The 25240-nt window shown below is 43.5% G+C and overlaps 1 protein-coding gene across 1 annotated transcript in view; it reads right to left on the bottom strand.

The window, feature by feature from the left end:
• Nucleotides 1–17488, bottom strand: part of LOC134911241 (neuronal acetylcholine receptor subunit alpha-7-like) — a 416671-nt gene extending 399183 nt beyond the window's left edge. The window contains exon 1 of the mRNA XM_063919545.1: nucleotides 16843–17488. Coding sequence (XP_063775615.1) covers nucleotides 16843–16921 — 79 coding nt within the window. The 5' untranslated portion in view covers nucleotides 16922–17488. The remainder of the gene's footprint in view (nucleotides 1–16842) is intronic.
• Between the last annotated feature and the right edge of the window lie 7752 nt (nucleotides 17489–25240).

The following is a 25240-nucleotide window of genomic DNA, read 5'->3' as shown; positions in this document are numbered from 1 at the left end:
AAACACCTGGCCCATCTAGGAGTGGCACTGCAGTGTCAGACAGGATGGCACTTCAAAAAAATTGTCCCCAAACAGCACATGATGCAAAGAAAAAAAGAGGCGCACCAAGGTCGCTGTGTGACTAAGCTAAGCGACACAAGTGGCCGACACAAACACCTGGCCCATCTAGGAGTGGCTCTGCAGTGTCAGACAGGATGGCACTTCAAAAAAATTGTCCCCAAACAGCACATGATGCAAAGAAAAACAGAGGCGCACCAAGGTCGCTGTGTGACTAAGCTAAGCGACACAAGTGGCCGACACAAACACCTGGCCCATCTAGGAGTGGCTCTGCAGTGTCAGACAGGATGGCACTTCAAAAAAATTGTCCCCAAACAGCACATGATGCAAAGAAAAATGAAAGAAAAAAGAGGTGCAAGATGGAATTGTCCTTGGGCCCTCCCACCCACCCTTATGTTGTATAAACAGGACATGCACACTTTAAGGAACCCATCATTTCAGCGACAGGGTCTGCCACACGACTGTGACTGAAATGACTGGTTGGTTTGGGCCCCCACCAAAAAAGAAGCAATCAATCTCTCCTTGCACAAACTGGCTCTACAGAGGCAAGATGTCCTCCTCATCATCATCCTCCGATTCCTCACCCCTTTCACTGTGTACATCCCCCTCCTCACAGATTATTAATTCATCCTCACTGGAATCCACCATCTCAGATCCCTGTGTACTTTCTGGAGGCAATTGCTGGTGAATGTCTCCACGGAGGAATTGATTATAATTAATTTTGATGAACATCATCTTCTCCACATTTTCTGGTAGTAACCTCGTACGCCGATTGCTGACAAGGTGAGCGGCTGCACTAAACACTCTTTCGGAGTACACACTGGAGGGAGGGCAACTTAGGTAGAATAAAGCCAGTTTGTGCAAGGGCCTCCAAATCGCCTCTTTTTCCTGCCAGTATACGTACGGACTGTCTGACGTGCCTACTTGGATGCGGTCACTCATATAATCCTCCACCATTCTTTCAATGGGGAGAGAATCATATGCAGTGACAGTAGACGACATGTCAGTAATCGTTGGCAGGTCCTTCAGTCCGGACCAGATGTCAGCACTCGCTCCAGACTGCCCTGCATCACCGCCAGCGGGTGGGTTCGGAATTCTTATCCTTTTCCTTGCACCCCCAGTTGCGGGAGAATGTGAAGGAGGAGATGTTGACGTGTCACGTTCCGCTTGACTTGACAATTTTCTCACCAGCAGGTCTTTGAACCTCTGCAGACTTGTGTCTGTCGGAAAGAGAGATCCAACGTAGGTTTTAAATCTAGGATCGAGCACGGTGGCCAAAATGTAGTGCTCTGATTTCAACAGATTGACCTCCCGTGAATCCTGGTTAAGCGAATTAAGGGCTCCATCCACAAGTCCCACATGCCTAGCAGAATCGCTCTGTTTTAGCTCCTCCTTCAATGTCTCCAGCTTCTTCTGCAAAAGCCTGAGGAGGGGAATGACCTGACTCAGGCTGGCAGTGTCTGAACTGACTTCACGTGTGGCAAGTTCAAAGGGTTGCAGAACCTTGCACAACGTTGAAATCATTCTCCACTGCGCTTGAGTCAGGTGCATTCCCCCTCCTTTGCCTATATCGTGGGCAGATGTATAGGCTTGAACGGCCTTTTGCTGCTCCTCCATCCTCTGAAGCATATAGAGGGTTGAATTCCACCTCGTTACCACCTCTTGCTTCAGATGATGGCAGGGCAGGTTCAGGACTGTTTGGTGGTGCTCCAGTCTTCTGTACGCGGTGGCTGAATGCCAAAAGGTGCCCGCAATTCTTCGGGCCACCGACAGCATCTCTTGCACGCCCCTGTCGTTTTTTAAATAATTCTGCACCACCAAATTCAATGTATGTGCAAAACATGGGACGTGCTGGAATTTGCCCAGATGTAATGCACGCACAATATTGCTGGCGTTGTCCGATGTCACAAATCCCCAGGAGAGTCCAATTGGGGTAAGCCATTCTGCGATGATGTTCCTCAGTTTCCGTAAGAGGTTGTCAGCTGTGTGCCTCTTCTGGAAAGCGGTGATACAAAGCATAGCCTGCCTAGGAACGAGTTGGCTTTTGCGAGATGCTGCTACTGGTGCCGCCGCTGCTGTTCTTGCTGCAGGAGGCAATACATCTACCCAGTGGGCTGTCACAGTCATATAGTCCTGAGTCTGCCCTGTTCCACTTGTCCACATGTCCGTGGTTAAGTGGACATTGGGTACAACTGCATTTTTTAGGACACTGGTGACTCTTTTTCTGAGGTCTGTGTACATTTTCGGTATCGCCTGCCTAGAGAAATGGAACCTAGATGGTATTTGGTACTGGGGACACAGTACCTCAATCAAGTCTCTAGTTGCCTCTGAATTAACGGTGGATACCGGAACCACGTTTCTCACCGCCCAGGCTGCCAAGGCCTGAGTTATCTGCTTTGCAGCAGGATGACTGCTGTGATATTTCATCTTCCTCGCAAAGGACTGTTGGACAGTCAATTGCTTACTGGAAGTAGTACAAGTGGTCTTCCGACTTCCCCTCTGGGATGATGATCGACTCCCAGCAGCTACAACAACAGCACCAGCAGCAGTAGGCGTTACACTCAAGGATGCATCGGAGGAATCCCAGGCAGGAGAGGACTCGTCAGACTTGCCAGTGATATGGCCTGCAGGACTATTGGCTTTCCTGGGTAAGGAGGAAATTGACACTGAGGGAGTTGGTGGTGTGGTTTGCAGGAGCTTGGTTACAAGAGAAAGGGATTTAGTGGTCAGTGGACTGCTTCCGCTGTCACCCAAAGTTTTTGAACTTGTCACTGACTTATGATGAATGCGCTGCAGGTGACGTATAAGGGAGGATGTTCCTAGGTGGTTAACGTCCTTACCCCTACTTATTACAGCTTGACAAAGGCAACACACGGCTTGACACCTGTTGTCCGCATTTGTGTTGAAATAATTCCACACCGAAGAGCTGATTTTTTTTGTATTTTGACCAGGCATGTCAATGGCCATATTCGTCCCACGGGCAACAGGTGTCTCCCCGGGTGCCTGACTTAAACAAACCACCTCACCATCAGAATCCTCCTTGTCAATTTCCTCCCCAGCTCCAGCAACACCCATATCCTCATCCTGGTGTACTTCAACAGTGACATCTTCAATTTGACTGGACTGAGGGGTGCTCCTTCCAGCATTTGCAGGGGGCGTGCAAATGGTGGAAGGCGCAAGCTCTTCCGGTCCAGTGTTGGGAAGGTCAGGCATCGCAACCGACACAATTGGACTCTCCTTGGGGATTTGTGATTTAGAAGAACGCACAGTTCTTTGCTGTGCTTTTGCCAGCTTAAGTCTTTTCATTTTTCTAGCGAGAGGATGAGTGCTTCCATCCTCATGTGAATCTGAACCACTAGACATGAACATAAGCCAGGGCCTCAGCCGTTCCTTGCCACTCCGTGTCGTAAATGGCATATTGGCAAGTTTACGCTTCTCATCAGATGCTTTCAATTTTGATTTTTGGGTCATTTTACTGAACTTTTGTTTTTTGGATTTTACATGCTCTCTACTATGACATTGGGCATCGGCCTTGGCAGACGACGTTGATGGCATTTCATCGTCTCGGCCATGACTAGTGGCAGCAGCTTCAGCACGAGGTGGAAGTGGATCTTGATCTTTCCCTATTTTAACCTCCACATTTTTGTTCTCCATTTTTTAATGTGTGGAATTATATGCCAGTATCAATAGCAATGGCCTACTACTATATATACTGCGCACAACTGAAATGCACCACAGGTATGGATGGATAGTATACTTGACGACACAGAGGTAGGTAGAGCAGTGGCCTTCCGTACTGTACTGCTATATATACTGGTGGTCACTGTCAGCAAACTGCAAAACTAAAATGCACCACAGGTATAGAATCTAGATGGATAGTATACTTGACGACACAGAGGTAGGTAGAGCAGTGGCCTTCCGTACCGTACTGCTTTATATAGTATACTGGTGGTCACTGTGTCAGCAAACTGCAAAACTAAAATGCACCACAGGTATAGAATGTAGATGGATAGTATACTTAGTGATGACACAGAGGTAGGTACAGCAGTGGCCTTCCGTACCGTACTGCTATATATAGTATACTGATGGTCACTGTGTCAGCAAACTGCAAAACTAAAATGCACCACAGGTATAGAATGTAGATGGATAGTATACTTAATGACGACACAGAGGTAGGTACAGCAGTGGCCTTCCGTACCGTACTGCTATATATAGTATACTGGTGGTCACTGTGTCAGCAAACTGCAAAACTAAAATGCACCACAGGTATAGAATGTAGATGGATAGTATACTTAATGACGACACAGAGGTAGGTTCAGCAGTGGCCTTCCGTACCGTACTGCTATATATACTGGTGGTCACTGTGTCAGCAAACTGCAAAACTAAAATGCACCACAGGTATAGAATGTAGATGGATAGTATACTTAATGACGACACAGAGGTAGGTACAGCAGTGGCCTTCCGTACCGTACTGCTTTATATAGTATACTGGTGGTCACTGTGTCAGCAAACTGCAAAACTAAAATGCACCACAGGTATAGAATGTAGATGGATAGTATACTTAATGACGACACAGAGGTAGGTACAGCAGTGGCCTTCCGTACCGTACTGCTATATATAGTATACTGGTGGTCACTGTGTCAGCAAACTGTAAAACTAAAATGCACCACAGGTATAGAATGTAGATGGATAGTATACTTAATGACGACACAGAGGTAGGTACAGCAGTGGCCTTCCGTACCGTACTGCTATATATACTGGTGGTCACTGTGTCAGCAAACTGCAAAACTAAAACGCACCACAGGTATAGAATGTAGATGGATAGTATACTTAATGACGACACAGAGGTAGGTACAGCAGTGGCCTTCCGTACCGTACTGCTATATATAGTATACTGGTGGTCACTGTGTCAGCAAACTGCAAAACTAAAATGCACCACAGGTATAGAATGTAGATGGATAGTATACTTAATGACGACACAGAGGTAGGTACAGCAGTGGCCTTCCGTACCGTACTGCTATATATACTGGTGGTCACTGTGTCAGCAAACTGCAAAACTAAAACGCACCACAGGTATAGAATGTAGATGGATAGTATACTTAATGACGACACAGAGGTAGGTACAGCAGTGGCCTTCCGTACCGTACTGCTATATATAGTATACTGGTGGTCACTGTGTCAGCAAACTGCAAAACTAAAATGCACCACAGGTATAGAATGTAGATGGATAGTATACTTAATGACGACACAGAGGTAGGTACAGCAGTGGCCTTCCGTACCGTACTGCTATATATACTGGTGGTCACTGTGTCAGCAAACTGCAAAACTAAAATGCACCACAGGTATAGAATGTAGATGGATAGTATACTTAATGACGACACAGAGGTAGGTACAGCAGTGGCCTTCCGTACCGTACTGCTATATATAGTATACTGGTGGTCACTGTGTCAGCAAACTGCAAAACTAAAATGCACCACAGGTATAGAATGTAGATGGATAGTATACTTAATGACGACACAGAGGTAGGTACAGCAGTGGCCTTCCGTACCGTACTGCTATATATACTGGTGGTCACTGTGTCAGCAAACTGCAAAACTAAAATGCACCACAGGTATAGAATGTAGATGGATAGTATACTTAATGACGACACAGAGGTAGGTACAGCAGTGGCCTTCCGTACCGTACTGCTATATATAGTATACTGGTGGTCACTGTGTCAGCAAACTGCAAAACTAAAATGCACCACAGGTATAGAATGTAGATGGATAGTATACTTAATGACGACACAGAGGTAGGTACAGCAGTGGCCTTCCGTACCATACTGCTTTATATAGTATACTGGTGGTCACTGTGTCAGCAAACTGCAAAACTAAAATGCACCACAGGTATAGAATGTAGATGGATAGTATACTTAATGACGACACAGAGGTAGGTACAGCAGTGGCCTTCCGTACCGTACTGCTTTATATAGGGTACTGGTGGTCACTGTGTCAGCAAACTGCAAAACTAAAATGCACCACAGGTATAGAATGTAGATGGATAGTATACTTAATGATGACACAGAGGTAGGTACAGCAGTGGCCTTCCATACCGTACTGCTATATATAGTATACTGGTGGTCACTGTGTCAGCAAACTGCAAAACTAAAATGCACCACAGGTATAGAATGTAGATGGATAGTATACTTAATGACGACACAGAGGTAGGTACAGCAATGGCCTTCCGTACCGTACTGCTATATATACTGGTGGTCACTGTGTCAGCAAACTGCAAAACTAAAATGCACCACAGGTATAGAATGTAGATGGATAGTATACTTAATGACGACACAGAGGTAGGTACAGCAGTGGCCTTCCGTACCGTACTGCTATATATAGTATACTGGTGGTCACTGTGTCAGCAAACTGCAAAACTAAAATGCACCACAGGTATAGAATGTAGATGGATAGTATACTTAATGATGACACAGAGGTAGGTACAGCAGTGGCCTTCCGTACCGTACTGCTATATATAGTATACTGGTGGTCACTGTGTCAGCAAACTGCAAAACTAAAATGCACCACAGGTATAGAATGTAGATGGATAGTATACTTAATGACGACACAGAGGTAGGTACAGCAGTGGCCTTCTGTACCGTACTGCTATATATAGTATACTGGTGGTCACTGTGTCAGCAAACTGCAAAACTAAAATGCACCACAGGTATAGAATGTAGATGGATAGTATACTTAATGACGACACAGAGGTAGGTACAGCAGTGGCCTTCCGTACCGTACTGCTATAGTATACTGGTGGTCACTGTGTCAGCAAACTGCAAAACTAAAATGCACCACAGGTATAGAATGTAGATGGATAGTATACTTAATGACGACACAGAGGTAGGTACAGCAGTGGCCTTCCGTACCATACTGCTTTATATAGTATACTGGTGGTCACTGTGTCAGCAAACTGCAAAACTAAAATGCACCACAGGTATAGAATGTAGATGGATAGTATACCTAATGACGACACAGAGGTAGGTACAACAGTGGCCTTCCATACCGTACTGCTATATATAGTATACTGGTGGTCACTGTGTCAGCAAACTGCAAAACTAAAATGCACCACAGGTATAGAATGTAGATGGATAGTATACTTAATGACGACACAGAGGTAGGTACAGCAGTGGCCTTCCGTATGTACTGCTATATATACTAGTGGTCACTGTGTCAGCAAACTGCAAAACTAAAATGCACCACAGGTATAGAATGTAGATGGATAGTATACTTAATGACGACACAGAGGTAGGTACAGCAGTGGCCTTCCGTACCGTACTGCTATATATAGTATACTGGTGGTCACTGTGTCAGCAAACTGCAAAACTAAAATGCACCACAGGTATAGAATGTAGATGGATAGTATACTTAATGACGACACAGAGGTAGGTACAGCAGTGGCCTTCTGTACCGTACTGCTATATATAGTATACTGGTGGTCACTGTGTCAGCAAACTGCAAAACTAAAATGCACCACAGGTATAGAATGTAGATGGATAGTATACTTAATGACGACACAGAGGTAGGTACAGCAGTGGCCTTCCGTACCGTACTGCTATATATAGTATACTGGTGGTCACTGTGTCAGCAAACTGCAAAACTAAAATGCACCACAGGTATAGAATGTAGATGGATAGTATACTAAATGACGACACAGAGGTAGTTACAGCAGTGGCCTTCCGTACCGTACTGCTATATATACTGGTGGTCACTGTGTCAGCAAACTGCACAACTGAAATGCACCACAGGTATAGAATCTAGATGGATAGTATACTTAATGATGACACAGAGGTAGGTACAGCAGTGGCCTACTGTACCGTAATGCTATATATTATCTACTGGTGGTCACTGGTCAGCAAAACTCTGCACTGTACTCCTCCTATATAATATTATACTGGTGGTCCCCAGTGCCCACAATAAAGCAGCACACTGAGCACAGATATGGAGTGTTTTTCAGGCAGACACGTATACTGGTGGTCACTGTCTGCAAAACTCTGCACTGTACTCCTGCTATATAATACAGCTGTTCCCCAGTCCCCCAATTAAGCAGTGTGAGCACAGATATATGCAGCACACTGAGCACAGATATGGAGTGTTTTTCAGGCAGACAACGTATTACTGGTGGTCACTGTCAGCAAAACTCTGCACTGTACTCCTCCTATATACAGCTGCTCCCCAGTCCCCACAATTAAGTAATAAGCAAGCACAAAATATTTGCAATGCATCAACATAAACGGAGAGGACGCCAGCCACGTCCTCTCCCTAACATTTCCAATGCACGAGTGAAAATGGCGGCGACGCGCGGCTGCTTATATAGAATCCGAATCTCGCGAGAATCCGACAGCGGGATGATGACGTTCGGGCGCGCTCGGGTTAACCGAGCCATACGGGAGAATCCGAGTATGGCTCGGACCCGTGTAAAAAGGGTGAAGTTCGGGGGGGTTCGGTTTCCGAGAAACCGAACCCGCTCATCACTAATGTCGACCAATAGTGGTCGAACTAATGACTGTCGACCATAACATGGTCGACCATTCATACCGGAACCAATGAATACCTACCCCTTTCTCCTCTCAACTACTGATGAACTGTAGATGAATCCTAACAGTCCTTTCAGGGCCTGCTTTAAGTTTTGTTTTTTTTAGACATCCACAAAGGTTTGTCTTTCTACGAATTTATTTCATATTATGCATGCTGCAGATCAGGGATTCAATTTGCAGCTAAGGACTGGCATGCTGGTGTGGATATATACTGTAGATAGATACTGTAGATAGACAGATAGATAGATAGATAGATAGATAGATAGATAGATAGATAGATAGATAGATAGATAGATAGGAACAAATATACATATAGCAGAACTCACATAGAGATCAAGTAGAAAAATAGGGTGCTCCTCCAAGCTAACTTGTGAAGGTGCCAAATAATATTCAGTCTCATGGCTAGGTCAGACACATGAGGGTCATGTGACTGAGCTAGTCATCATTTTGTGTGTGTATACTGTATATGTATATATAATCCTTGTAGTCCGCCACTCATCTGAAGGATCAGAATGGTAATTGCTATTTAATGCGGTGCCTTCCCTGGGTATAGCATCCCCACACACGTGTACAAGTATCGGGGGGCACTCAGCATACTTGTCATTAGATTTAAATAGGTCCTTTATTTCCTACGTTTTGGCCTTGCGCCCGTCATCAGGGACAGACGACGCCATAGGGTTCATGGTCAAAAGGTCGCCTCGGTGAAAAGGTTGACAATCATCAGGTCGACAGTCAAAGGGTTGAGAGGGTCAAAAGGTCGACAGGGTCAAAATGTTGACATGTGAACAGGCGACAAACATATGGTCGACACAAATGTTTTTTTAGAATTTTTCCTCATTTCATACCTTTTCCTGCATTTACTATCCATGTCACAAACTATCACTTTTAGCGGAGCGAGCATACCGATCCTGAAGCGAACGCATTTCACAAATTTGGGTGAAATATGTTTAAAAACATGATATGCTCCTGAGGAAGATGTGGGTGCTACCACATTGAAATGCGTTGAGCTCTTGGACAAGCATCCACTATTTGGACAACTTCTATCCTGACCAGTGTCAGTGCTGAGAGGATACCCTGCATACTTGCAGCGAGGAATACGTGCCAGCAGGGATCACATGGTTGCATGGACTGGGTAACAATCTTCTGTTTTACTGGTTATTATACTGATATGCTGGAATCTTATATCTATTTGTATCTAGTGACTGTGTCTTTAACACTTAATAAGGATATACTCCATCCTCATTCCCAGTGCACTAAGTGAATGGAAATCACTTCCTACAGTATATGTGTTTGTAGACCGATCTATGGATGTTTAAGGTCCAGTTGGCAGGTCTACTGTAAGAACTGTGTGAGATCTATATTTTTATTTTGTGTGTTTTTATGCTGTATTAGCATTTATGAATTTATTAAGTAATTTACTGAGTTCTGAAACCAAACAGCATGATTTTTATTAATTCTAATGTGACAGCAGAACCTATAGCTCTGTTCACCGCTTTCTTTTGCTATAGTATACCTATGCTCATAAGAGCTTAGCATACTCCTAAATAGCAGCTAGTGGTAACGTCCTCTGTGTTGTACAGATGTTTAAAAACACAATAACAATAAAAAAAAAATCTGTTTTTTTTTGTGTTGACCTTTTTCATGTCGGACTTTTGACCCTGTCGACCTTTTGACCTTTTAACTGTCAACCTTTTGATTGTCAACTTAATGCTGTCGACCTAATGACTGTTGACCTTTATAATGTCTATCTTTTCTATCACATCCAGTTGGAGTCCGATTGACGTACTCTGAGCAGAACTTTATACCGCCTAAGGAATAATAATAACCATAATTCAATGACCTAAAGTAACTTACTGAAATAACCATAAATCAATGAACTAATAACCGACAGAAATGGAGGTAGGAAGACAAAAAAATATTGTGCACCCAAATGTCTTGGAATAGCAGCATTGATAACAGAAGGAAAACTTTAAAACCATCTCGCAATGGAAAAGAGATTAGAAAGCTGAAGAGAAACAAAAAAAAAGCTGGGCATCAGGGGTACTGGCAACACCACAAAAACAAAAACGACACTGGGCAGTCACCTCATGGGTGTGTTGGAAGAGCTACAAAGTTACTCATTATTTTTAATGTGTTGACAGCTACATCCAACTCACTGACAACTTAATAACTGGAAAGTTTGAACCAGGGCAACTCCCAGTACTTCAGCTCGTGTACACACACACACACACACACACACACATAAATATATATATATATATATATATATATATATACTGTATATTATACTCCCCAGACAACAGTCAGAAAATCAGCTAATCTAGAGCTTCATAAAAGAGAGCTGACAGATTTAACATTAGTGTCAGTAACTCAGATATAATAGCTGGGGAGCCTGGCTGGCAGGCAGATTTGTGATACTCATGCATGCTCGACCCCTCAGTGTAGAAGCACGCCGTCCTCCTTCCCCTTCTTCCCATTGATTATCACTGTACAGCTAGTGTAAACATACTGAGCCTGTGCTGGAATTGTTTAAAGTGCGAGGTGATGTCACTCCTATAAGCTGTATGTCAGTGACAGTGACTAGTGAGTCCTAGAGGAAGATTTACCACAATGTAAGTCCAGCCATGGCTGTAAAGAGGAGAGGCACTCAGTGAGGAAGCAAGGACTACGCAGTTTATATTTACAACACACGTCACCTGGTGTGGCATAGGGTAAATCAGGGACGGATTAAGGTACCCATTTATCAAAAATATTTGCATTTATTTCCCTGAAAACGCCCATTTTGGGGAGTTAGCCGCGAATATTAAGTATCCCCTGAATGTATGTAGGAGGGCCACAGCAGATATTTCCAGTGGTGCAAGTGTGCAGGTATGCTCGGGTACGGAGTACCCTTAAGAATTTGGCAGCAGGTATGCACTACTACCCACTGCACACTTTGCCTGCCATTACTGCAATTATAATGCGCTGCCGAGCAACAAGACCATGGTGTTCGGTAGCATGATGGCGCCTTCCACTTTGTCAGGCCTACAGGGAGCGCGAAGGTGACATCATGAGATCACATTATGCTTCCTCTCCTGGCAGTCGCGCCTGGTGCAAAGAGAGGAGTCTGGGCGCCTTTTCCCGCAGTTTTCAGCTGTGTCCCTTCACTCCGCTCGAGTGACGCATCGGCACTGAGCGGCTTTTGTTCTTCACATGCTCGGCTGCTGGGCATGTCTCTGGCTTCACTGTGTGGGGACACTACTATATAGTCTATTATTATGGGGCATTACTATATATTTCTATTGTCTTTTATTATGGGGATATTATTATTATAAATTTATGCTGTAATGTGGACACTACTATATATTTCTATTATACCGGGGGCACTACTACAGTATATATTCCTGTTATAATGGGGACATCACTATGTATTGTTATTAAATATATTTACAATATATTTCTATTATACTGGGGGCATTACAATATATTTCTATTATACTGGGGTTATTACTATATATTTCTATTATACTGGGGTTATTACTATATATTTCTATTATACTGGGGGCATTACTATATATTTCTATTATACTGGGGTTATTACTATATATTTCTGTTATACTGGGGTTATTACTATATATTTCTATTATACTGGGGTTATTACTATATATTTCTATTATACTGGGGTTATTACTATATATTTCTATTATACTGGGGTTATTACTATATATTTCTATTATACTGGGGTTATTACTATATATTTCTATTATACTGGGGTTATTACTATATATTTCTATTATACTGGGGTTATTACTATATATTTCTATTATACTGGGGTTATTACTATATATTTCTATTATACTGGGGGCATTACTATATATTTCTATTATGCTGGGGTTATTACTATATATTTCTATTATACTGGGGTTATTACTATATATTTCTATTATACTGGGGTTATTACTATATATTTCTATTATACTGGGGTTATTACTATATATTTCTAGCCTTGCCTCCAGAGTGCAAAGAAAAGGGACTGTGCTGTGTGGCCAAACCCCTAATGTAATGTAGCTACTCCCCCTAGTGTCACATGGCCAGGCCCTCTCATGACACGTGATCACACCCAATTTTCGGCATACTCAGCACCACTAAGTAAATATTTCTAGTTGCACCACTGGATATTTCTGATACCTACTGCGATTCCCCCATTTCCACCAGCAGCCGCATTTCCCATAGGTTTCTATAGGGGATGCAATGCTGGCAGATTTATTTATTTCTGGAATGCTAAGCATTCCGGGGATTTACCCCTGCAGTTGCACCATCTATATACTATGGTAGCCCATTGTAAACTGTGGGCTACACATTGCGAATGTGGGTCTGGATCCACCAGAAATGGCTGCTGTGCATGTGCTGTCATCGGGAACGTGCATACGCTGCAGCCCCTGCAGCTCACTGAGCACATTGCAGTGCCATTGTGGGTGCTTAATGATACATTCACCTGAAGAAATCGCATATTGCAATGTAATCCTGGGAGCTAATATCACACCCAGATTGCATTGAATATGCGATCAATGATAAATGGGCCCCTTAGGTATGTTGGCGCCTCGGGGGCAACTAACATGTGGAAACACAATGAAGTGCCTCCAGTTCACATTATGCCACAGAGAAAATCCAGTTCACATATCTACATCACCAGCATGGAGTCACTAAGGCATATGTGTAGGCGCTCTGCAGAGTGTGTGGGGTCCAGAGTAATTGCCCCAGTTGCCCAGTTTACTAATACTGCTTTCGGGCACATTATCTGGGTGGTGCTGAGTGTCAGTCCACCTATCTAGCATCCTCTAAAGTCAGTCACGGAGCTGGGATGGATCCATAGAACAAACACCATAAAGTACAATATGGTGGCTGGTCCGAATTAGACAGCCATTAATGAATGTCTATAGAAGGTGTTGTCCACCCATTAACTAGGGTTCTCTACAAATCCAAAAACCTGGCACCCACACTGGAGCCAGAGGCATCCACCAGCTTGCGCACTACAGATAGAGCCCCCTTCATCTTGGCCTTTAATAGGATTAATTGAGCCAGGGCAGTCGGATTTAATCCCCTGCTGTAATGATTTACTGTAATCCCCTGCTGTATTGTTCTCTGTATTGTGTTGCAGCTGAGAACAATAGATGAAAGGCTTATGCTAATAAACCATGGTGCACCAGAGAAGCCAAGATGAGCGTGGCTCCATCTGTATGTGGCTACACATGTTGCAGTGACTTAGATATTGCTTTTGAAATGCTAACACAACCTCTCCCACCCCTGTCTTGGGACCCATCGCTCAAGGGGAGTTATTCAGAGATGGATGCAGATCTTGCTTTCATAGTAGGAGCTGCGTATATCTATTGCTGGGGCCACCCAGCACAGGACAAGGCCACCCAGCATGCATGTTGCGCCACCTCACTATGCGTTCGAAATGTAATTGTGAACGCATTGATTAGAGGACGACCCCTGGCTGATGTGGCAGGCGGTCCGGTGCCATCCTTTTTTCCGACCAGCTGCCTGTGACGTCATACGCCCCCAAAAATGGTTCAAACACATCTGTGTTGTCCGGATTGCAATCACAAAACGCTGCAGCGCCTCCCCCCCTGTCACAACGCCTGGAGCTGTCAATCATGATGAAATGGCATATTCTGGGATGCAATTGCATCTTGACAGCCTGCGCACATGCATTGCAGCCGGTGCTTGTGCACATACTCTCTGGATGCAGCTGCTGTGTACAGATGCGCGGCTGCATCTGGATCTGAAAAAGACCCAAGGGGTAGAAAGTGTGAAATACAACGCAGTCAGCATGATTAAATAAATGTAAGAATTTTTGATGCAATTGGCCACTATCTGTGCGTGAGCCTCTATTTTTTCCAGCTGTTGATGGAGACTGGGCTCTAAACCAGGGCCGGTTCTAGCCCTTGTGGTGCTCCAGGTGAAAATAGGGCGTGGCTTCATAGAGGGGCATGATCAGTTATGCCCCCTGTAAAATTGTGCCCTAGTTTGTGCCCCCAGTAGAGTTGTACCCCCGTTTGTGCCCCAGGAGAGTTGTGCCCCCGTTTGTGCCCCCTGTAGTATTGCCCCAAGTAGAGTTGTACCCCCGTTTGTGCCCCCAGTAGAGTTGTGCCGTTTACAAAAAATAAAATAAAATATAAATTAATACTCACCATCCCCGCTCCTGATTCCCGACCGCTGCTTTCCTCCGTCTCTGGCCGCCGACGACGCTCCTCGGATCTATGGGAGAGACGTCATGACGTCTCTCCCATAGCACAGCATAGACACTAGAGGTCAATTATGACCCCTAGCATCTATGTGCCGGTCCCACAATGCCGTGCGGTATACGATTACGCCATCGTGCACCGCACAGCAGTGACAGCACCGCACAGCACCGGGGGGCACCACCAGTAGCGGATCTTGCCACGACGGCGGCGCCCTCCGGAAGGCGGCGCCCCGGGCAAAAATACGGTGTGCTCGTAGCAAGATCGGCTTCTGCTCTAAACATTAGGAAAGGGACCCTCAAACTTCCTGAGATTATCTCCTCAACCACTTCATGACCAGGTTTTTAATTTTTTTATTTTTAGTACATTTAAGCACATATTCTTTTTTTTTTCAGGACAGATAATACTAGCATCTGTGCCACCCTGAAAGCCGTATGTTGGTACTGTTGGATCCCTGGCCCACTCTGAAACCTCACATCCTTCCGGCCGACACATAAATGACTGAGAAATTAGTGACAGCTGATCCCAGATAATAGATAAGCAATTGCATGTTCACTTACCACATGTATTCCCAACCTTTGTCCTCAAAGCACACCAACAGTGCAGGTTTTAGTGATATCCAGGATTCAGCACAGATGGTTAAATCAAAATAACTGAGGAACTAATTAAGTCACCTGTGCTCAAGCCTGGAAATCACTAAAACCTGGACTGTTAGTGAGCCTTGAGGACTGAGGTTGGGTATGCCATATTTACCTTGTATGAGCCATTTTGATGTTCCATACTAATTATTTTTATCATCAAGGTTTTACACGTGAGGCTTGCATTGTGTGTGTGTGTGTGTGTGTGTGTGTGTGTGTGTGTATATATATGTATATATATAGATATATATATACAGTATATATATATATATATATATATATACACACACAATACACAGTGTATATATATATATATATATACACACACACACACACACACACACACACACACACACACACACACACACACTGTATTTGTTTTTAATCATTCTGGACTCTGAAGTCTATGTAGTCAGGTGAACAATAGTTATTTTCATCAAGGTATGCAGTATTGACCTGCTATTTCCATTGTATCATATGGTATTCGTGCGTCTTCTTGTTCTTATCTGTATGTCTATCTATCTATCTATCTATCTATCTATCTATCTATCTTTCTTCCTGGAGACACACAGGTCCTTTCTCTGTGAAGAAGAAATCCGCCTAGGGGGATGGATGTACAGTAATACCATGAACTGGATGGAATGTAATATGACCAGCAAAGAATTGATTATTTATTTAATAGTCCTGGAACTATGGGAGCATATGACACATGGATGTGTAAATTCATAGTTACAACAGGTACACACCGCTCAGCAACACAAAACTGAGCAAATAAAATAACAAAGTTGTTACATTTTTAAATGTCATAACTCTTATAGTGTCATTGTTAAACACATCCAGATATATACTATATACAGAAATGACATCACTGCATTAATAGCTAATGTATGTAAGCCTGCACATTGCGATAGTTTAAATTTGGATGATAAATTCTGACAATACCCCTTGTTTTTATGAATATTTAGCTATTTCTAAGTTTTTCTATGTTTAGTTTTTTAGGTTTTGCTATATTTATTTGATTTGCTTATCTAATATAGTGGACTATTTAACCTGCCATTGTTGATAATACAAAGTGTGACACATTGAAGACAATAATACTTTAAATTACTGTTGCTGACTTAAATTGCAATCTAGATGGAATGGTTTATTACTGTAGTATGATTATACTGACAGCCTCACACAAGTTATTCTGCCAGAAAGCTAGGTAATACTTTATACATTCTCATACAGTAATTGCCAGGCTAAAAGTCATTATTTCTTTATTTCCAAACGATATATATCACATTCAGTGTACGTTAACAAATTAAAACAATCACTTAAATAAGTTAACAATAATTAATTACCCACTTACCTCTGAAGAGAGTCAAAAAAAGAAAAATCCATAGGTAGAACCAAAACACTAAACCCCTCTGACACTTCTCCAAAAGCATGTTACTAGCAAGCCAGCTCCAAGTAGACGATGTCAATTAAAATCACACACTGGATGGATGCAGATCTGAAACTGACTCCTTAAGCTGTTGTCCAAATAAAACATCTTCATTGAAAAAGCAGTAACAGCAATAAAACATTGTATCCCAGAGGTGAGATAAACTTCCAGATGTTACATCCGAAGTGTGGCAGGAATGCAGTACAGTACAGGAGCAGACTATACTCTGACCATCTAAGATCCTCTATACAAGGACATATAACAATAAAAAAAAAAACCAGGCAAATATAAAATAGGAAAATGAATATTGCTCAGTGGGCACGGAAAGATTGTGGTTTCTGCAGTGTGCCTACACAACGTGCATGGGGACGACTGGAGGGAGGGAGAGACACTGCTGGGGGAGAGGAAGCTGCTTATACACCTAGGGGGGATCTGATGACCACTCTCAGTGTTCTGGCTAGATCATCAGATGGGTCACAGTGCCACATTACCTGATAAACTGGAGGTAGGCACAGCTAGGGTGGCTCACAGGGTCCGTTTTTTGTTTTTTGGTCAAAATCCTGCATTTTAACTCAATCACAGCCATGTGACTATATAAGTCCTCACAAGTGGCTGCCCTGCATTTATTCTCTGTTGCCTGCTGAAAATGTATAATCAGTGGAGCATGCATGTAATACGGGTTAGCTGAGGATGCCCTAACTAGCCATTTCTAAGGTAATCATTTATTCTGGTTGCAATATTGTCTTTTATCAGGTTTTAAAGAAGTACAGTAACATGTGAAATGATTTATGCAGCACTGCTAAATAAACATCACACTTGTTTAGTACTGTTAGCATTGTATGCAGTATTTCCCTTTGAATAGAGATGCATAGCTGTAAATATTATAGATAAGGTTACACTTAAGTCATATACATCCTTTATAATTACACGTTATATTATCTTTACTGGCTTACTTACACACAAACATATCCAAAACTATCTATATATCTATCTATCTATCTATCTATCTATCTATCTATCTATCTATCTATCTATCTATCTATCTATCTATCTATCTATCCAGGGATATACAGCCAGTGTAGAGTAGCAAAAGAAAATTGTCCCAAAAGTGGTTTGGGAGCCAATGCTTGCAGGTGAATACAAGATTAGATAATAAAAGTGGTAGAATATGTATTAATATAAACACAAAATACAAATTATATATACAGGTTGAGTATCCCATATCCAAATATTCCGAAATACGGAATATTCTGAAATACGGACTTTTTTGAGTGCGAGTGAGATAGTGAAACCTTTGTTTTTTGATGACTCAATGTACACAAACTTTGTTTAATACACAAAGTTATTAAAAATATTGTATTAAATGACCTTCAGGCTGTGTGTATAAGGTGTATGTGAAACATAAATGAATTGTGTGAATGTAGACACACTTTGTTTAATGTACAAAGTTCTAAAAAATATTGGTTAAAATGACCTTCAGGTTGTGTGTATAAGGTGTATATGAAACATAAATGCATTCTGTGCTTAGACTTAGGTCCCATCACCATGATATCTTATTATGGTGTGCAATTATTCCAAAATAAGGAAAAATCCGATGTCCAAAATACCTCTGGTCCCAAGCAGTTTGGATAAGGGATACTCAACCTGTATATATATATATATATATATATATATATATATATATATATATATATATATTATCTCATAGGACGGAAAAGCAATACCTTTTACACTAAAGTTCGAGCCGCTGCGGCCGCTGAATATAATCCCTAACCTACGTACTTTTTACCCACTTAGCGTACACGAGCCCGTACCGTGTACGCACTTTGCATACACACGCACCGACACGCTGTAAGCACAATGCAGCTACACGTGTGTCTGCAATACACTTTAAACCTTTAGCAGGAAAGGGACACGACACCAATTGTATTTAAATATGTTGGGATCCGACCCACCAACAGTCATTTACTTAAAGGGGGTTACAACGATAATACAAACACAATAAGAAAAAGGCTACAATCAATGATACATACGTTTGTTTCGCCAGCGCCACCTGGTCCCGGTCCTCAGTCAATCAAGATAGATGACCTTCAGAGAATGTGTGTGGCCGGCCAGGCAGCTGGGCTTTTATACATTTGTATAAAACATGATACAATAGAAACTGTAATCTCTTCACCTATAGGTCAAAGGGCTGGTCATTTACAGTACAGGAGGGGTCATAGCTCCGTTTGAATAGGTGAACGATGCCTGGTCCAGGTGCACTTGCAGATGGTCTGCACTGGGTTCCCGCCGAATATCATGAGTACAGTAAAGACAGTTAATATTATTATACTGTTCCTGCGCATATCTATGCGCAGGAGCGTGCTATCTTCTGCAAACTGCTACCGAAATATTGCTCATAAAATACCTTACGACTGGATACCAAACACCACCTCCTAACCTAATTCTGTCCCCTCATATCCTGTAAAGGTGAATCCCTTTGTTGTTGTACCTTTTAAGCAAGTGTAACTCGCTGGTGTGGTGCATGTGGGCTATGTGTAAATTGTGCACTATGTGGATTAAATATGAAATATGTCTTTGTGGCTTTTCCATGCAAATACAAATGCTACCGTAATTACTCATACCACACACTAATACGCACTACCACATGAGCAGTCATATGCAACTTGCGAGTATGTGCACTGCACGCACGGCAGAACAAGTACGCGCACGGAGGCCATCTGTGTGGTGTTTGTACATGATGTGTATGGCTGTAATATTTTCAACTTCGACAGTCCACCCTTTGTCATCAATAACTGCCACACTTAACTACTTATCTATACAATATATACAAAGTTTGGATGGTCGGGGGAGAGTTGTAGGCAGGAAATGTATGGCCTAATGAGATAGTAAAAGCATGTATGTATGAATCAATGTCTGAGGGGCATGTATCATCATGCCGTATATGTTCTAAGTAAGCTTCGAGGTATTGCGAAGTATACATTAAATCCTTCTTATCCCGTATTAAGGGTCTATACTTGGGCAAACAAACACTACCAAGCTCTGTTTGGGCAAGGGCTTTCAACCCTCACCTTTTCGGCTTCTTATACCAACAAATGGGGAGCACATTTATCTGATGATACATGGAGGGGAACTATATGTGTGTGCTACTATATGTAGATAACACCTGTCGAGTATGGGGTATATTTACTAAGCTCCCGATTTTGACCGATTTGGTGTTTTTTCTTCAAAGTGTCATCTCGGGAATTTACTAAACTCAAATCTCGGCAGTGATGAGGGCATTCGTATTTTTTTGGAAGGCAAAGAAAAAAAATACGAATGAATACACCATTGGTCAAATACGCCTGTTATTTGATACAACTCGGTAATTTACTAAAAATTCGAACTCAGAAACACTGCTGGCATAGCCAAACACTGCCGTGAAAAAATACAAATCGTAAAAAAAATCAGTTTTAAAATAGACCTGCTTTTTCTTTACCGTGTTCTGATAGGCATGCACGGATCAGTGAGATCCGTGCATGTTTATCAGTGGGAAGGGGTGTGAAATAGTTAAAAATCAGGGGGAAAAATTGCGTGGGGTCCCCCCTCCTAAGCATAACTAGCCTCGGGCTATTTGAGCCGGTCCTGGTTGTAAAAATATGGGGGGGAAATTGACTGGGGATCCCCCATATTTTAACAACCAGCACCGGGCTCTGCACCTGGTCCTGGTGCAAAAAATACGGGGAACAAAAAGCGTAGGGGTCCCCCGTATTTTTTGAACCAGCACCGGGCTCCACTAGTCAGAGAGATAATGCCACAGCCGGTGGACACTTTTAAATACCCAACAAAAAACAGAACACACACACCGTGACATTAAACTTTATTACATACATGCACACCTACATACACACATACTTACCTATGTTCACACGATGCTCAGTCCACTTCTCCACGTAGAATCCCGGGGTACCTGTAAATAAAATTATACTCACACAATCCAGTGTAGCTCCATCCTCTTAGTAATCCACGTACTTGGCAAAAAAAAAAAAACCCGAAAAACCCGAACCACGCACTGGAAGGGGTCCCATGTTTACACATGGGACCCCTTTCCCCGACTGCCGGGACCCCCCGTGACTCCTGTCAAAGAGGGTCCCTTCAGCCAATCAGGGAGCGCCACTTCATGACCGCGAGTAACCTCAACCGCTGACCGCAAAGTTCCCACCATTGGATACAATGTAGCGCCTATGCGCTACATTGTATCTCTGCCGTGCGCTGCCTGACTGACAGCTCAGGAGCGCACAGCCAATCAGGAGAGTGCCATGACGTGGCGCTCCCTGATTGGCTGAAGGGACCCTCTTTGACAGGAGTCACGGGGGGTCCCGGCAGTCGGGGAAAGGGGTCCCATGTGTAAACATGGGACCCCTTTCAGTGCGTGGTTTGGGTTTTTCGGTTTATTTTTTTGCCAAGTACGTGGATTACAAAGAGGATGGAGCTACACTGGATTGTGTGAGTATCATTTTATTTACAGGTACCCCGGGATTCTACGTGGAAAATTGGACCGAGCCTCGTGTGAACATAGGTAAGTATGTGTGTATGTAGGTGTGCATGTATGTAATAAAGTTTTACTGTCACGGTGTGTGTGTTCTGTTTTTTGTTGGGTATTTTTTTGTAGGAGAACTACAGGTACCAGCGGGCCCGTTTTTCCACCGCGTGCTGGTACTTGTGGTTCTCCAAGTACCAGCTTGCGGGGAGGCTTGCTGGGACTTGTAGTACTGCTACAAAAAACAATATTCTTTTTTTTACACTATGGCTATCAGCCCCCCATCCGCCGCCCTTGGATGGGGGGGACAGCCTCGGGCTTCACCCCTGGCCCTTGGGTGGCTGGAGGGGGGACCCCTTGATTTAAGGGGTTCCCACTCCTCCAGGGTACCCCGGCCAGGGGTGACTAGTTAGTGATTTAATGCCAGGGCCGCAGGGACCAAGATAAAAGTGTCCCCCGGCTGTGGCATTATCTCTCTGACTAGTGGAGCCCGGTGCTGGTTCAAAAAATACGGGGGACCCCTACGCTTTTTGTCCCCCTTATTTTTTGCACCAGGACCAGGCGCAGAGCCCGGTGCTGGTTGTTAAAATATGGGGGATCCCCAGTCAATTTTTTCCCCGTATTTTTACAACCAGGACCGGCTCAAAGAGCCAGAGGCTGGTTATGCTTAGGAGGGGGGATCCCACGCATTTTTTTGTGTGAATTGTAACTCTTTAAACACTTTTTTAAGGTACACAATGAAGCCCTGCACGGATCTCACAGATCCGGCCGGGATTCATTGTGTTAAGTTCGGCGTGTTTTACTAATCACTCCCGTAAAACACTTGGCGTAAAAAATTCTAAAAGTTGCTAATTCACACATTCGATGTCATTCGTGTTTAATCTCCCTCCAAATCGACACAAATACGAATTTTAGTAAATATACCCCTATGTGTGCTATTAACTGGAGGTTGCAGAGATGAGGGTAAGACACATATAAAAAAAAAATGACATTCACATAAATTTTGAGTATGGTTGGATGTTTCTGCGTAGAGGGGGAAACAGAGAGAAGTGGTGAAAGAAACAGGCCATGAAATTAATTTGCAATCCTTATCATAACACTGTCTCTATGGATGGATCATAAATCAAATCTGCTGCTGTAACAATGCCCTCGTTTCTTAAGGTGGGTACACACTAATAGATATATCTGCAGATCAATTGATCTGCAGATATATCTATGGACGGATCGGGCAGTGTGTTGTGCATACACACTGCCCGATCCGTCGGGGACTGACGTCATGAACTGGGCGGGCGTGTACACACGCCCGCCCAGTTCAGCTGTCAATCACCGCCGGCCGCCGCAGCATGTGTACGGGCGGTCGGCCGACCGCCCCGTACACACACAGCGACGCGCCAATATATCGGTAGCTATATTGGCCGTCGGCTGTGCTGCGCGGCCGACGCGATACGTCTGTGAACGACGGAGTTCACAGACGTATCGGCCGTACACACTGGCCGACGGACCCGCGATATATCGGCCGTTCAAGAGAACGGCCTATATATCGACCAGTGTGTACGGGCCTTTAGACTCATCAAATTTGTGCCGTGCTTGCGCCGCATCAAGATTCGAACACACCTAAATATCAGACCAATAATTATGACGACACCTAGGATACAAAGGAGAAACTTTCCCACATTCATGATTACATTCTGCACCCACTCTCCTAACCCTGAGAACCACTTGCGTGAGTTCAACCATGAGACCCAGCCGATCAGTTCATTACCCACAGCCATCAAGGTAAGGTTGTGTTTCCTCCTGAACTCCTACTTCAACGGCAAGATCTCGTCCATCTTTTGATCGATGATCTCCGTGGGGTCGTCAGTGCTATTCGTAATATACGTACAGCACTTCACACCATATTGAGTAGCCAGGGTTACACAGTACCCACCTGTCACAGCCGTAACATAATTAAGGACCATTCTGTGCTGGATCAGCTCCTTCTTGTAGGCTTGTAACTCCCTACCCGTATACCTGAAGGTGTCATCATACAGCTCAGTGATATTATCTATTAAGTTAGCTAGCGCATCGATGTACCTATAATTTATAGTTCCTCTGGCAATACGGGTGATATCTAATGCGAGAAGGAACTGAATCCCGGTGGATTCATGGATCAAATCAGAGGCTGCGTGCTCTGTCCTATCTATGAGGTGTCTCTTGATGATGTGTTCATAATGGGTATGAGTATAAGGAGTCTGAGCGTTGCGGTGAATGTCTTTCATTTTATCGTGTGCTATGGTCATGACCTCTGGTAGTACTCTCCCAATATAGCACAATGAGCTCGGAGTAAGCCACTTGTACGCTTTCCTCCCACATATGAAATAGGCATCATCTGGGAGAACATAAAGGACAAAATGTAACAACACCATATCACAAATCTTCCTTATAAAGAAACCAATCCCTAGTTCTCTCATTTGCTCAGTACAAGTATCGGGCTGGATGATGTGGGCGCAATACCCCTGCGATACTTTTCCAACCCACATGGTATTGATCCCACGTGTATACCTATACCGAAAATACTTCCCACTGGTGACTATCTTGCATACAAGTTCAGAGTCAATAGGTATCCTATCAGCTCTGTGTGAAATGGTCATTGGTTATTCCACCTCACTTCCCAATTTCCTGCTTTTCAGAAATTGGAAACATTAAAACACAACAGGGACCTATCTACGATGTACTGGTGGAGCTTCAAGCTAGGGGGCCTAGATATATTAAATTTCTTGTCCACCGGTCTCCCACCCCGTAATTCGAGTACCTCATGTATCGTTAAAGGGTATGGCACTAATCCTGACTTACTCTGTCCTTGAGGTACCTGTGAGCACACCCAGCATTTCGTCTGGTTTAAGACCTTACCCACTAATGAGTGGTAATCACTCAAAGGATGTCGGCCAATGTCAATATTACTGTTTGACTGACATCTCTGGATGCACCCATCTTCGACTATGTTCTCGCAATTTCTACATATACAATATTCGTCAGACAATAACCCTTCACAGTGCCTCCGAGCTCCGTGACTACCAGATCGCTTACTGATACCAGCCTTTACTAGAGTGATGTGCTGCTCCTGAGATCCTACAAATCCGTACTCGCCATCAGAACCCATTCCAGATCCTTCCTCGACGTCTCTGGGACCCTCACAAAAACAGATTGTCCTGATCAAAAACAGAATCACCAGAAAAACCCAAAACACGGTCTCTTGAGGTAGATCCATTTAGTTAAGGAGCAAAATAAAAATAAAAGGGGAAATAAAAAGAAAAATGCAGTGGGGGGGGGGGTGAAAAAAAAAATGGTATGACAACCGTCCTTGATTTTGTTGTTCTTCGTGCTCAGGTGCCTTTCAACAGTCCTGCCTCTCAGCTTTCCCGGAATAAATTCTCTAGTGATACGAGGCTCTCTTCACCTTGCTCTTTGTCACGAGTTTTGTCCGGGTCAGCGACCTTCTTGCAGTGGGACGAGTGGACCCAAGTCTCTCTCTCGGCAACCTTTAGTGCTGTTGTGCTGGTCAACAAAACTTGATACGGTCCTTCCCACCTGTCTATGAGGCAACCTGAGCGTAACATTTTTTGAATCATCACATAATCCCCAGGCTCAATGTCATGACAATTACTGTTCGGTAGGTCAGGAATCACCAGCTTTAGATTTCTTTGTTGATTTCTCAGCTGCTGGCTCATCCTAACCAAATATTGCACAGTTATTTCGTTATTGCACTTCAAATCATCCTGGGGGTCTATCATTTCATTACATGAGGTTGTCGACCTAAAAGAACTT

The sequence above is a fragment of the Pseudophryne corroboree genome, chromosome 1 (genome assembly GCF_028390025.1).
Source record: "Pseudophryne corroboree isolate aPseCor3 chromosome 1, aPseCor3.hap2, whole genome shotgun sequence".
Taxonomy (NCBI): domain Eukaryota; kingdom Metazoa; phylum Chordata; class Amphibia; order Anura; family Myobatrachidae; genus Pseudophryne; species Pseudophryne corroboree.
The sequence above is the reverse complement of the archived record's forward strand: the minus strand, read 5'-3'. Positions and strand labels throughout refer to the sequence as shown.